Genomic DNA, 15,844 nt, shown 5'->3' on the forward strand with positions numbered 1-15,844 from the left:
TAGCAAGCGGAGTTTTATAATTCTTGAATTTTCTGGTCAACAGGGTTTACTACTGTACCTTTAAGAATGTTAAGATGCTTCAACAGACCCAACATGGAAGTTCTAGATTCCACTTCCACTTGGAGATTGAAGGGAATATCTTCCAACATCTTCTTGACAAAGACCAAGAGAAGAAAAATCTTCCGATGAGGAAATGCTCCTGGTTGGAGGAGGCGAAGAATCAGATGGATACCTGGTGAGTCATCTATCTAATTCCATGGACCCATAACCAATATCCCATGAGTGGTCTCATTCTGAATTAGATTCACGTATGGAAGGAGAAACATAAAGCATTGGTAAATGGTAATGTTTCTGCTTCCTTTGTAAAAGTGGAGAAAATATTTCTTTCTCAAATGTGGAATGGCTTTGGTGTTGACTGATTGGTACAATGGAGGTGGATCTAAACCAACCTTTTGGCACTGAAAGATGTAGCTGACTTGCTAATTGAAAAGATTCAAGGACAGGTTCTACAAGGACAGAAGTAGCAGGCATCAAATTAGAAGGTATCAAAACTGCCTGCAAATTAGCTAGATGCAAAGCTACAAGGTCATGAATCCTTTTATCTAAATATTACTTATATACTCTTATCAGACAATAACTTAAGAGCGATTGTTAGCGATAGCATATCCTCCAGTCAGCATCATGGGGATAATTTCTTTTAACTCTCTAAGTAAGAAAGTTGGCAAATATCTGCATAAATTATACTAATTTTCAATGTAAACTTATGCATATGATACTTTGAAAATTATCCTATCAAATTTAGCCACACACTATTACATCAGCTACTACGTGTGCAGAAATTCTCGGGAAGATTTCCATGCACACTTTTGAAAATACAAAATGCATGCACACAAGTCCACCCCCCTCCTCAACTATGGAGGAAGAGGGTGGAAACGCCTCTGCTCAATATGCGTAAACTTATGCATATACAGGACATATGTGACTAAGTTTATTTGCATATTGGGTAAGCAGTTTTATAACATGCGAGTTCTGTAAGTTAAGCATTGCTTTACCCACAGAAATGTCTTTGAAAATTACCCTCTGTAGGCATGGAGGATATTATCCTCCATACCTCTAAATTTGCCAATGTCAATGCACTCAGCATTAAAGGAGTAAACTCCTCCCTAATCCTTTTAGGACAAACTCCCACAACAGTATCAACATTGAAAATTGCAACAAAAGGCAGATCGATGTCAAAGCTTCAATGCCGGAGACTGTTGCTCGATCTCAGGCTCTTTCACTCCTAAACTTGACCTTGAGACTTCAACCAGGAGAGTGTGCAAGGAGTATATGTCTTTAGAAGTGTCCTTACCTTGCCTCAAACTCACTTCTGAAGAGGAGGAGGCAACTCTCAATGATGAAAACTCAGTTTTTGATATTGAATATCTTGATGTCAAAGATTTCTAAAGCTTCATTGTCGACCATGGGTTAAAAATGGTCTGGAAAATATCCTGATGCCAGAGTTATCTTAGGTTTGTGGCCCTAGAAGACACTTTAGAACAAATTAAGAAATTTGATACTTCATGTTTTAGTCCTAGATAGCGCAAACATTCAATATGGTAATCTGTTATGGACTTTTTTTTTGTCGCAGATAAGGCACCATTTGAACCTAGTGATCTTTTTGTCAGCCATCAAGGGAAAAATGAAGTTAACCAAATTCAAAGTAAACATTTTTATGGACCAAAAAGAAAGACCTTGATCCTTTCTGAAGACGAAGTAATAAAAATTGAAAAATAAGAGAAATGATAAATGTGAGGAAACCTTGCGACCGAACTGAAGAAACGTTCCCAAAATGAGGACAATGTGTTTAGTTCATTCTATGATAAAAATACTGACAGGGCTTTGTGATACACAACTGCATGGCACCTGCTGTGCATGAACAGAAAAAGCTTCTGGGTCTTTCTAGCTCTAGCTAGCAAACATTCTGTCCTTGGCACGGTCAAATAACGTCACTTGTGTGCCTGATTTCATCCTGCTTGCCCACAAAGAATATACGTTAAGGAAAAAAAATCATAAGAATTCTTTGAAAATTGAGATGTGCACTATTTCTGCTGCAAGCATTTTATAGCAGTTCCCTTTTAATAAAAGGAAATTGTGTGATTGCAGAACAAATTCATTGCTGGCATTGCAGTACCTTGTGCTTGGATGTATCCCAGTTGTGCACAAGCCGAGCTGGTATGAGAAAGCTGTCATCCACATGGCAGATGCTGCAGTAATAACGTCCACTGTAACTGCACACCTTGGCTCTTCCATGGGAAAGACCTATTGGCCTCTGGCAACCTGTTTCAAACAGAACAAGAGTTCTAGTAGCTGTGTTGGTCTTTGAAAAAACTGGGATATTTGTAGGATAAGATCTGAAGGCGCCTAAGAGGTTATGAAAGCTCATGTATAACATCTTTAGGTCAACTCAAAAGGCACCACAGTCTACCAAGTTTTTGAACAGAAAAAGACATGACAACACTTTTTTTTTTGCATATTGCCATATGGGAGTGTCAAGAAATTTTACAAAAACCTTGCCCAACTGACTACAGACAACAGAGCTATAATTTTTGAAATTGGAATCTAAAAGCTGTTTCATGGTCTATATGGTCTCAATTCAACTTTCAATGTCCACATCACAAACACCATCATCACAATTTGATACCACTTGGCATCCTTTTGGCAGTTTCATCAGAAAGATCAAAATCTACATCGGCATGATTTACAGTCTTCCATAGAGGTGGCCCTCCAGCAAGTTGGCAGGACAGTGGGACAAGCTTGCACTGCCAGTAGCCTACCTGCTCAGGCAATTCAACAGCCTTTGTAAAATCTACAGTTCATTAGAAAAGTAAAATTAAAAAAAAAAATAGGGCTGTTGGGAGTCAAAAGAGCAAAAAGGTGGAGTAGGATAGAAAGGATTAGGAATGAGGCAGAGGAGTGATAGAGGAAGGCAGAGAAGAGAGGAAGAGGGCAAAAAAGCAATCAAGGTAGTAGAAAGTAGGGATGTGAATCATATTTCTGACGATTAAAAATATTGTACGATATTTTCAAAATCATCAGAAATCGGGGGCTCCCCGAAACTGATAGGAAAACCCCACGAAATTGTTCGTGGGGTTCTCTTATCGTTTTGGGGGAAGGCGGGAAAAAGGGCACCCAAAAATAACCCCTAAACCCACACTGACCCTTTAAAACTAATCCCTTAGCTTCCCCCACCCTCCCGACCCCCCAAAAACGTTTTACAGGTACCTGGTGGTCCAGTGAGGGTCCCGGGAGCGATCTCCCTCTCCCAGACCGTCGGCTGCCACTAATCAAAATGGCGCCGATGGCCCTTTGCCCTTACCTTGTGACAGGGTATCCGTGCCATTGGCCGGCCCCTGTCACATGGAGGGAGCAATGGATGGCCAGCGCCATCTTTAAAAATATAGAAAGACATAAAAGGGTAGATTTCTCTGGACAGCACAGAGCTTCTCTGATAATTGTTAGTATATTTATACACCAAAAGAAAAATATTTATTTTTAAACAGACACTGAACATCAACATACAGCTAAACTGAAAATAAAAAAATACATCTATTCACAGTAGAAAGTTAGCAAAAACAATTAATGTTTTGAAAATGACATCATTCATGTGCACATTATAACTGACTAGGGTTGTAACCAAGCATTGCTATTATTTTCCTGTGTTCTGTAACATACTAAAGGGAAAAGTCAAATACATGTTGTTCTGACGACCATACTCTCTCTGTTGCCAATTTTAATAATCATAGAAGAATCCCCGATTATTTTAATGGGGCTGTTCCTTTTCACATACCTTTATTTTCAGTTGATTCAAAAAGTTGGTCAGACTATGATGCTTCAGGGAGGTAATTTTCAAATAGCCTGCATAGGCTAAAGTCAGAGGATACTTTTTATCCGCAGACTTTAGATTGAAGTCTCAAAACAGATTTATACAAATAAATCTGCTTTAAAAATACATGGTGTGTGCAGAAAGTTGCTTACCTGTAACAGGTGTTCTCCTAGGACAAGCAAGATGGTGGTCCTTACATGTGGGTGACATCATCCGATGGAGCCCGGCACGGAAAACATTTGTCAAAGTTTCTAAAACTTTGACTGGCAGACTGAACATGCCCAGCCTGCTGCTATCCGTGCATCCACGTGAGGTCCCCCCTTCAGTCTCGTAATATAGCAAAAAATACGAGCGAGAAAAATAACATAACCCGAAGGTGAACCCAATATCGTGGGGAGGCGGGCGGGATTCCTAAGGACTAACATCCTGCTGTCCTAGGAGAACACCTGTTACAGGTAAGCAACTGCGCTTTTTCCTAGGACAAGCAGGATGGTAGTCCTCACATGCAGGTGATTACAGAGCTCCAGACTGCCCTGTGAGATCAGAGAGGCCGAACAGGGTGCCAACGGGCACAACACAACTATGGCGCTGTGGGGAAAATAGAGGCGGTCTGGTCCCACAGGGAGCACGATGAAAACAGTTGGGATCAGGGCTGGAATAGATTGCACAGGACAGACAGGCTAAAAGTGCTGTCCTGGAGTCTATCCCTGTCGAGATAGTAGTGAACTGCGAAAGTGTGGCGAGAACTCCAGGTTGCGGCCCTGCAGATTTCAGGACCACAAGCAGATGGGCCACTAACGCCGCCATAGCCCGCACAGAGTGAGCCTTCACCCTGCCAGCCAGCTGGAGGTCTGCCTGCTCATAGCAGAAGGCAATGCAATCCGCTAACCAGTTGGATAGGGTCTACTTCCCCACTGCTGCTCCCAGCCTATTGGTGTCAAAAGACACAAAGAGCTGGGTAGACTGCCTATGGCTCGCTGTACAATCCAAGTAGAAAGTGAGTACCCACTTGCAGTCCAGGGTATGGAGAGTACACTCCCCCGGGTGAGAATGAGGCCGTAGGAAGAACGTAAGAACATAAGAAAATGCCATACTGGGTCCATCAAGCCCAGCATCCTGTTTCCAACAGTGGCCAATCCAGGCCATAAGAACCTGGCAAGTACCCAAAACCTAAGTCTATTCCATGTTACCATTGCTAATGGCAGTGGCTATTCTATAATTGAACTTAATAGCAGGTAATGGACTTCTCCTCCAAGAACTTATCCAATCCTTTTTTAAATACAGCTATACTAACTGCACTAACCACATCCTCTGGCAACAAATTCCAGAGTTTAATTGTGCGTTGAGTAAAAAAGAACTTTCTCCGATTAGTTTTAAATGTGCCACATGCTAACTTCATGGAGTGCCCCCTAGTCTTTTTACTATCCGAAAGAGTAAATAACCGATTCACATCTACCCGTTCTAGACCTCTCATGATTTTAAACACCTCTCTCATATCCCCCCTCAGCCGTCTCTTCTCCAAGCTGAAAAGTCCTAACCTCTTTAGTCTTTCCTCATAGGGGAGCTGTTCCATTCCCCTTATCATTTTGGTAGCCCTTCTCTGTACCTTCTCCATTGCAATTATATCTTTTTTGAGATGTGGCGACCAGAATTGTACACAGTATTCAAGGTGCGGTCTTCACCATGGAGCGATACAGAGGCATTATGACATTTTCTGTTTTATTCACCATTCCCTTTCTAATAATTCCCAACATTCTGTTTGCTTTTTTGACTTCCGCAGCACACTGAACCAATTTCAATGTGTTATCCACTATGACACCTAGATCTCCTTCTTGGGTTGTAGCACCTAATATGGAACCCAACATTGTGTAATTATAGCATGGGTTCTTTTTCCCTATATGCATCACCTTGCACTTATCCACATTAAATTTCATCTGCCATTTGGATGCCCAATTTTCCAGTCCCACGAGGTCTTCCTGCAATTTATCACAATCTGCTTGTGATTTAACTACTCTGAACAATGTTGTGTCATCTGCAAATTTAATTATCTCACTCGTATTTCTTTCCAGATCATTTATAAATATATTGAAAAGTAAGGGTCCCAATAAAGATCCCTGAGGCACTCCACTGTCCACTCCCTTCCACTGAGAAAATTGTCCATTTAATCCTACTCTCTGTTTCCTGTCTTTTAGCCAGTTTGCAATCCACGAAAGGACATCGCCACCTATCCCATGACTTTTTACTTTTCCTAGAAGCCTCTCATGAGGAACTTTGTCAAACGCCTTCTGAAAATCCAAGTATACTATATCTACCGGTTCACTTTTATCCACATGTCTATTAACTCCTTCAAAAAAGTGAAGCAGATTTGTAGGGCAAGACTTGCCCTGGGTAAAGCCATGCTGACTTTGTTCCATTAAACCATGTCTTTCTATATGTTCTGTGATTTTGATGTTTAGAACACTTTCCACTATTTTTCCTGGCACTGAAGTCAGGCTAACCGGTCTGTAGTTTCCCGGATCGCCCCTGGAGCCCTTTTTAAATATTGGGGTTACATTTGCTATCCTCCAGGTACAATGGATGATTTTAATGATAGGTTACAAATTTTTACTAATAGGTCTGAAATTTCATTTTTTAGTTCCTTCAGAACTCTGGGGTGTATACCATCCGGTCCAGGTGATTTACTGCTCTTCAGTTTGTCAATCAGGCCTACCACATCTTCTAGGTTCACCGTGATTTGATTCAGTCCATCTGAATCATTACCCATGAAAACCTTCTCCATTACGGGTACCTCCCCAACATCCTCTTCAGTAAACACCGAAGCAAAGAAATCATTTAATCTTTCTGCGATGGTCTTATCTTCTCTAAGTGCCCCTTTAACCCCTCGATCATCTAACGGTCCAACTGACTCCCTCACAGACTTTCTGCTTCGGATATATTTTTAAAAGTTTTTACTGTGAGTTTTTGCCTCTACAGCCAACTTCTTTTCAAATTCTCTCTTAGCCTGTCTTGTCAATGTCTTACATTTAACTTGCCAACGTTTATGCTTTATCTTATTTTCTTCTGTTGGATCCTTCTTCCAATTTTTGAATGAAGATCTTTTGGCTAAAATAGCTTCTTTCACCTCCCCTTTTAACCATGCCGGTAATCGTTTTGCCTTCTTTACACCTTTCTTAATGTGTGAAATACATCTGGATTGTACTTCTAGAATGGTATTTTTTTAACAATGACCACACCTCTTGGACATTTTTTACTTTTGTAGCTGCTCCTTTCAGTTTTTTTCTGACAATGTTTCTCATTTTATCAAAGTTTCCCTTTTGTGACACTATACAAAAGACTGGGAAGCCCCCCTTTTGCTGCTGGACTGCTGCCTTCAACTCAATTTTGATCAGTTCCTAGTTAAGTTTTAGGTTGCTATGGGAGTAGGAATGTGTCTAATGTCCTTTAAATGTATTAGTGAATTCACTATGGGGCAGATTTTAAATACTTGCGCGAACAAAAGCACGCTGGATTTTATAAGATACGGCGTAGCCGCGCGTATCTTATAAAATCCGGGGTCGGCGCGCGCAAGGGGGTGCACATTTTCCCTTGCGCGCGCCGACCCCTCCCTTCCCCTACCTACCCCCCCCCCCCCCGGCCCTATCTAAACCCCCCCCTTACCTTTGTCGGCAAAGTTACGCCTGCTTTCAGCAGGCGTAACTTTGCGCGCGTCGGCCGGCTGCCCCGCTCCGTGGTCCGGTCCCGGGGCCCCCGGGCCGAAACCACAGCCACGTCGTCGCCCCCGAAACCCCACGCCCCCCGCCATGCCCCCGACAGGAAGCCCTGGGACTTACGCGCGTCCCAGGGCTCTGCGCGCGCCGGCGGCCTATGCAAAATAGGCGCGCGAGGGCCCTGCGCACGTAAATCCAAAAGGATTTACACGCGCGTGCCTTTTAAAATCCGCCCCTATGTGTCTGGTGGTGGCCTACCGGGGTGTGATCGAATTCTCAATAAAGTTTTTGTTGATGTTTTGTTTTTTTTTGTGAAAGTGGCACCTGCCTATAAATTAAGGGATGAGCTACAGGTGGGTGGGTGAGGGGTGGGAGGGTTGGGAAGTACAAACAGTCTAACTTCAGTTAGTCAGCCTGAGTGACTCACTGCTCTCTTGATTAACAAATGTTGGTCCCTATTCAAACCCAATCACACTACCTCAACACCTTTCCAAGATGAGTAACTGAGCTGAACTATTCAACTTTTTCACTTAGGTATACACTGCTCCTAGCTTATTTCTAGCTTCTGGCTACTTTTTGGGTTGTTTTTTTTTTTGTGGGGTTTTTTTTTTCAATACAAACACTCAGTTAGTATTAAATACAAACACTCAGTTCTTTAAAAGTCTGGAGAACACTCAGTTCTGCAGACTTTTAAAAATAAACACACTACCTATTGCTACCTTATTGACTGACTATTTAAAAATACAAACAGTCTAACTTGTTTATTCACTGCCTACCTACTGCTACCTTGTTGACTATTTAAAAATACAAACAGTCTAACTTGTTTATTCACTGCCTACCTACTGCTACCTTATTGACTGACTGTTTAAAAATACAAACAGTCTAACTTGTTTATTCACTGCCTTTCTGACTATTAAAGGCACAAACACACAAACACACTAAATAATATTCCCAAATAGTTAACTTTGCCCCAATACTTTTAAAAAAAGACAATGTCCCAAGCAAAAACTTACTGATTCCTTTCAGCCACCAGCAAGGTGATCCTTTCCTCTCAGTGTTCCCACTGGAAGGATGATTGACCGGTTGATGTAGAAAGCAGTCACCACCTTCGGCAGAGATTTTGGATGTGTGCACAGCACCACACGATCATGGAAGAATTTCATGTAGGGAGTGTATGTGACCAGGGCCTGGATCTCACTGACCCTGCAAGTGGAAGTGATCACCACCAGGAACATAACTTTCCAGGTGATGAACTTCAGGTCACAGGATTTGAGAGGCTCGAACGGATGCCGCAAGAGCCTCGCCAGGACAACATTGAGATCCCATGGGTTGCTGGCGGGCGAAGCAGTGGCTTCAGTTGAACCAGGCCCCACATGAAACGCCCGACCAGCGGTGGGACTGAGATGGGTGCACCGGCGACTCCTTGGTGATAGGTGCTGAGGGTGCTGAGGTGTACTCGGATCAAGCTGGTTTGGAGGCCAGACTCGGACAGGTGCCAAAGGTAATCCATCAGGCGGGAGAGCGGACAGGAGAAAGGGTCCAGTCCGTGGCCACCGCATCAGGCGTTGAAACGCTTCCACTTTGAGTTTAAGATTTTCGGGTGGAAGGTTTCCAGGATTCAATCAAGACCCTGGAGATACCATCCAAGAGCTGCAGGGGATGAAGGACCATGCGCTCAACATCCACGCCGTGAGGACCAGGGCCCGGAGGTTCGGGTGGTGCAGGGTGCCCTGGTTCTGTGATAGGAGGTCGGGAGCCATCCCCAGCGGAACCAAGCGCTCACGGACAGGTCCTGGAGCAGAGGAAACTACACCTGCCTCGGCTAGGAGGGTGCCACCAGGGTCATGATCACCCCATCCTCGTGCAGTTTTGACAGAGTCCTCATGAGGAGCAGGATAGGAGGGTACATGTACATTAGGCCTTGCCCCAGTGAAGGGAGAATGCGTCACAGGCCGGATGGGCCTTCCCCGGAATCAGGGAGCAGAACATGCTCACCTTGTGATTGTGGGGAGAAGTGAACAGGTCCATGTCCGGTGTGCCCTAGCGATGGAATAAGTCAGCTGCCACCGCTGGGCTCAGGGACCACTCGTGTAGCTGGAAGGACCGGCTGAAGCGCTCCGCCAGCGTATTTAGGTGACCCGGCAGGTAGATGGCCCGCAGATACATCCCTCTGGAAAGGGCTCAATCCCAGACCTGTATCACTTCCTGGCAGAGGGGGAAGGAGCCTGTGCCGCCCTGCTTGTTGATGTACATCGCCACTTGGTTGTCCATTCTGATGAGGACGACCTTGGAGGATAGCCTGTCCTGGAAGGCCCATAAGGCATACTGGATCGCCCCTAGTTCCAGGAAGTTTATCTGGCAGCAGGCCTCGGCCGCAGTCCAATGGCCCTTGGTATGTAGGCTGTCCTTGTGGGCCCCTCCATCCCTGAGGTGAGGCATCGGTGGTGAGGGTCATCTAAGGCGGCGTGGGCTGAAATGGGAGCATAGTTTCCAGATTGGGCAGGTTCTCCCACCAGGTCAGGGAGAGGCGAAGAGGATCCGTGACCGTCACAGGCGCCTCCAGATTCTGGGATGCCTCCCGCCACTGGGACTGCAAGGCCCACTGAGGGTCCTGCATGCGGAGGCGGGCCAAGGGGTCACGTGGACGGAGGCCACCATATGGTCCAGCAGGCGAAGCAGCAGACAGGCCGGCACCCTCTTGCCGTTGCGAATGAGGGTGGCCAGCGAAGAGAGGGCAACCGCTTGATCCTTGGGCAGAAAAACCCTTGCTTGTGTCGTATCCAACCTGGCGCCGATAAAGTTCAGCCGTGGAGACAGATTGAGATGTGACTTGGGGAAGTTGATAACGAATGCCAATGTCTGTAATGTCTGAACCGTCAAGGCCAGTACATTCAGGGCCCCGGAGTGGGAGTCGCTCCAGATCAACCAATCATCCAGGTACAGAAAGACATGGAACGAGCGACATCAGAGGTAGGCAGCCACCACCATCAAGCATTTCATGAAGGCACATGAGGCTGAAGCCAGCCCAAAGAGCAGCACTTTGTACTGAAAATGTGCCATCCCCACCCGAAAGTGGAGGTACTTTCTGTGGCTGGGGACAATTGCAATATGGGCATAAGCCTCCTTTAAGTCAAGGGAGCAGAGCCAGTCTCCTCTTCATCGGAGTGGGATCAGCGTACCCAGAGAGACCATTTTAGATATTTCTCTTATGAGTGTGTGCTTGGGGGTCTGTGTGTGTGTGTGTGAGAATGAATGGGTGCCTGCCTGGCAGTCTGTGTGTGTGAGAATGAATGGATGCCTGTCTAGGGAGAATGTGTGTGGGAGAATGAATGGATGCCTGCCTGGGCGCCTTTTTGTGTATGTAAGAATGAATGGGTGCCTGCTAGGGGAGGTTTCTGTGTATGAGAATGAATGGGAACCTGCCTGAGTGGGGGGATGTGAGGAAGTCAGTGACAGTGAGTGCATGTGTGTGTATGTGTGTGTGTGTGTGTGTATGTGGGTGGGCAATAAAGCATTGTGTGTGGGTGGTTGAGAGCACGTTGCACATGGGTAAGAGAGAACATGTATGTGTATGTGTGAATGGGTGAGAGAAAGAGCATATGTGTGCAACAACCCTCCCTTCCTCTCTGCCTGCTATTCCATGACAATCTCAGAGTTTCTGGAGATCAAAGTTCCCAGGTATGAAAAGGGGGAATTTTTAAAAATCTTTACTAGTTTTAAGTATTGGGTATTATTTGATGACTCTGTTTTGCAATATTTTATGGGTGTTTGGAACATTTTTATACAAGTTTTTAAGTATTTGATGTTATTCTATTTGTTAATTGTGTTGAATTACTCTTTTTATTGGTATGGTTGCTGCTTTTTGGACTTCTCACTTACTATGGGGTATATTTGTCACTGTCACACACCCCCATAGTCAGAATTCGAAGGGGGCCCCTCCCCTGCTTAGGGAGTTCTAAGGGGGGGACACCCAGCCCCTGACCATGTTAAGCACCAGTAATGCGGCTCTCTTTTAAAAAAAAAAGTTTGCCCACTCCTGCTCTAGATAGTGATTACCTGGAAATGGATTGCTACTGGAAAGGAAAAAATTGATAGAATGTGTACTAAAAGCATGAACCTGTCCTATATCCATTTTGAGTGTGAAACAAATATTCTCCAGGGCAGTGTTCTCAACCTTTTTTTGGTCGGGACACACCTGAAAGATGGTTCTCACATATGTGACACACTGAACATGTGACCGTCATGGGACTAAAAGTAAATATACACTGCATCCTCAGGAACCCCCTCGACCCCCAACAATGGGTGCAAAGCAGAACTAGGGCATTTCCTTGTACAACTCACCATACAAAAAAGATATTCTGGTTCTGATGACATTTCAGTAAAAGCAAAACAAACTCCCTTTACTACTAGGCACGATACTCCTCCTTATGAAAAGACAGTAATTTACCACTAATGCATGTCCTATTGAGAAAACATAACAAATAAGATTGATACAGATGCCTACATGCTAGTAAAACACCTCACCTTGGGTTCACACACAGAATTGAACTTCACCAAGTACAGAAAGACCACAAATTATAAATATGGAGACAATCTGGAATGGAAAACAAAAAAAGCCACTCTACATGCAAACCTGGAGAAATGAAAAGAGAAATATAGCACCTAACATAGTCCCAGGATCTGCAATAATGCACAGAAATTAATCTGCACAAAGTTACACCTGCATTATTGAACACACTCAAACAGTAACAACCCTTTCTATGAAAGGTAACACTACAAATATTAAACCAGGCCCTAAACACTAATACACTTCCTATTAGGAAAACTGAATAAGCCAAGCTGCTATAGATCCCCACACAGAACTAATTTTATTTATTTGTTTTTATATACCGGTGTTCGATTTTACATATCACATCGGTTTACAGAGAACTGAGTGGTGCAGGAAACCAAGCGGTTCCTTTTGCAGTTACAAAGAACATCTATAACAGAAAAACGGTTAAACAATAAACAGAGGTATGTATATTACATATCTTGTCGGTATACAGCGACCTGTGTGGAGCAGGTAAACTCAGCGATTCCTATTTTCTGTTACAAAGGACATCTATAACAGATAAGCAGTTGAACAGACGATCATAGGAGTAGATATTACAGGTAAATAACTATTATTGATGAGCAATTGGACAGGGATTCAAGGTGGTGGAAATAGAGGTAGATGTTAACTAAGGTGGTAGCGGAAAGGTTGTTCCATAGCTGGTGGGGGGGTTAGGGTCGGGTTTGGATTCGGTCACGTTATTGCTGCGAAGGCTTTGTTAAAGATCCAGGTTTTAAGATTTTTCTTGAAAGATTGGGTTGATAGATCTGTTCTTAGTTCTACTGGGAGTTTATTCCACAGGGTGGGGCCGACGAGTGATAGCGTTCGTTCCCTTGCTGATAGTCTGTGTGTCGCTTTCGGTGACGGTGTTTGTAGAAGTCCGGTGTTTGAGGAGTGAAGGTTCCTTTGGGGAGTGTGGAGGTAAAGGGGAGTAGACAGCCAGTTGGATTTGTTGTTGTGGAGAATTTTATGTATGAAGGTTAAAGCCTTGTATTGGATTCTCTGTGGAATGGGCAGCCAGTGTAATTCTTTGAGGATGGGTGTAATGTGATCCGATCTTCTGCTATTTGTGAGAGCTTTGGCCACGGTGTTTTGTAGTAGTTGGATAGGTTTAATGGTGGATGCAGGGAGACCTAGTAGTAGTGAGTTGCAGTAGTCGAGTTTAAAAAACAGAAGGGCCTGTAGAACTGTTTGAAAGTCCTGTAGGTATAGAAGTGGTTTATGTTTTCTTAGTATCTAGAATTTGTGGATTCCGACTCTTAGCATGTTTTTTGAAATTAAGTTGGCTATCAAGGATGATGCCTAGGCTTTTTTTTTTTTTTTTACTGAGGTGAGTGTTTGGCTTTTTAGTTGGTGTGTGGTGGGATCGGTTAAGGGAGAAGGAGTGGGTTTGTTGGATATGTATAGGATTTCTGTTTTGTTGTAATTGAGAGTGAGGGATAGTTGAGATAGGTTTAGGGTGTGTTCAACCGAGTCTTTGATTGGGAGCAGAATTTGAACATCGTCGACATATACATAGTGTAACAATCCTAAACAGAATAAGCCAAGCTGCTATAGATCCCCACACAGAAATAATTGTAAAACTAAACTAATAAATGTTACAAAACAGCTGATAAACAGAATAACATCCAACAATTAAAAACTCAAAAATTATTAAAAACTGTCCAAATATCAATAAAATATTTCAAACAGCAGACATAGCACATAATACCCAATAATTAAAATGGCAGTCAATCAAGAAAAATAAACTTGAAAAAAGCCACCTTACTTATCCTCTCTCCAGCAACTCTCCTACTCCTTTCCCTTGCAGGCCATTAGCATATACCAGAAGCAGCAGTGGCTGCTGAAGCTCTGTCCTCATGGTCCTCTTCCTTAGGGCCCACAATCAGTCACTCACACACAGTCTCTGTCTCACACATACCAGTAATTTCCCTAACAGTCTCTCTTCCTCACACACATACACACACCAGTCACCTCCCTGACCAGTCTGTCTATCTCACATACACCAGTCACCTCCCTGACTAGTCTCTGTCTCTCTCACACCAGTCACCTCCCTAACCAGTCTTTCTCTCATACACACACCATCACCTCCTTGATCAGTCTCTCTCTCACACACACACACACACACCAGTCACATTCTTGACCAGTCTCTGTCTCTCACACTCACTAGTCATCTTCCTGACCAGTCTCTCTCTCTCACAGAAGCACATCACCTCAGACCTGTCTCTCTCTGTCACACAGAAAAAGCTGCCACTCATGCACCCAGGCACCCATTCTACCACACAAACACACAAAGCTGCCACTCACGCACCCATTCTATCACACAAACACACAAAGCTGCCATTCACGCACCCAGGCACCCATTCTACCACACACACACATATACACAAAGCTGCCACTCACGCACCCAGGCACCCATTCTACCACACACACACATATACACAAAGCTGCCACTCACGCACCCAGGCATCCATTCTACCACACACATACAAGCTGCCACTCGCACCCATACACACATAAGCTGCCACTCGCATCCATACACACACAAGTTGCCACTCACACCCATATACACACACACACAAGCTGCCACTCGCACACATACACACACATACAAGCTGCCACTCGCACACACACACACACAAGCTGCCACACACATACACACACAAGCTGCCATTCACACCCACACATATACACACACACAAGCTGCCACTCACACCCACACAAGCTGTCACTCACTCCCCCGCACAAACCTCCACTCAAACACATACACGCAAGCAAGTTTCCTCTCTCACATGGAGCCTCTTCTCATTGTTTGGCGCAATAAGCCAGGCCTCTGCTCTTCAGCCATCGTCGGCCTGGCCTCTGGTGCCAGCATGTAGCATCACTCCGATCTTTAGCTACCACCAGCCTGTCCTCAGGTAGTGGCACGCAGCATCACTCCACTCTTCAGCCGCCATTGGCCTGGCCTCCGGCTGCAGCATGCAGTGTCCCTCCGCAACAAACTGCGTCGGCCCACCGGGGGATGACCGATCCCCCAATAGGCTAATCTGCCTTTGGAGCGAAGGGAAACACAACGGGGCAGAGGGACACCGGAAGCCGTGACACACCTGTTGGTGCTTGGCAACAAACTGGTTGAGAATCGCTGCTCCAGGGTATATCACCCAGAAAGAAAAGGGCTAAGAGGTCAAAGGAGTCTCTAAATACATACTGCACAAATTTGGTCTGTCATTACTGGAGAACTTTATATGATTGTACCGGGGTACAATTAAAATTCAGTAGCTTAAAACTACAACTACATAATACCAGTGAGTGTTAAACACTAACATTTCTATTGCTTGGTAGTTTTTATCAATTCTATGAATTCAATTTACTGCTATAGCAACATTAACTGAGTAATTTAATCTCTCTTACTAGTTTAAAGGGGCTATTTTCAAAACCATAAGAGTTAAGTGCCAAGTCTGTGGGTAAGAGCAAGCTGACATTGTTGCTGTATTAAATCAGAGATGAGCAAACATTTTTTTTTTTTAGTCATGGCCACATTTCCATCCATGCAATTGGTTGGGGTGGGGGGGGGCCTCACAAGATGGGAGTGGAGGAGTAGCATAGTGGTTAAAGCAGTGGGCTATGATCCCCGGGAAGCCAAGTTCAAATCCTGCTACTGCTGTTTTCCCTTCCTTGTCT

General features: G+C 44.4%; 1 protein-coding gene across 1 annotated transcript in view; it reads right to left on the reverse strand.

Moving 5' to 3' along the window:
- PLEKHM3 (pleckstrin homology domain containing M3) overlaps positions 1-15,844 on the reverse strand; it is a 444,523-nt gene that overhangs the window by 274,026 nt on the left and 154,653 nt on the right. Inside the window, exon 4 of the mRNA XM_029606371.1 lies at positions 2,174-2,319. Within this exon, the coding sequence (XP_029462231.1) occupies positions 2,174-2,319 (146 nt within the window). The remainder of the gene's footprint in view (positions 1-2,173; positions 2,320-15,844) is intronic.

Source organism: Rhinatrema bivittatum, chromosome 6 (genome assembly GCF_901001135.1).
Source record: "Rhinatrema bivittatum chromosome 6, aRhiBiv1.1, whole genome shotgun sequence".
NCBI lineage: Eukaryota > Metazoa > Chordata > Amphibia > Gymnophiona > Rhinatrematidae > Rhinatrema > Rhinatrema bivittatum.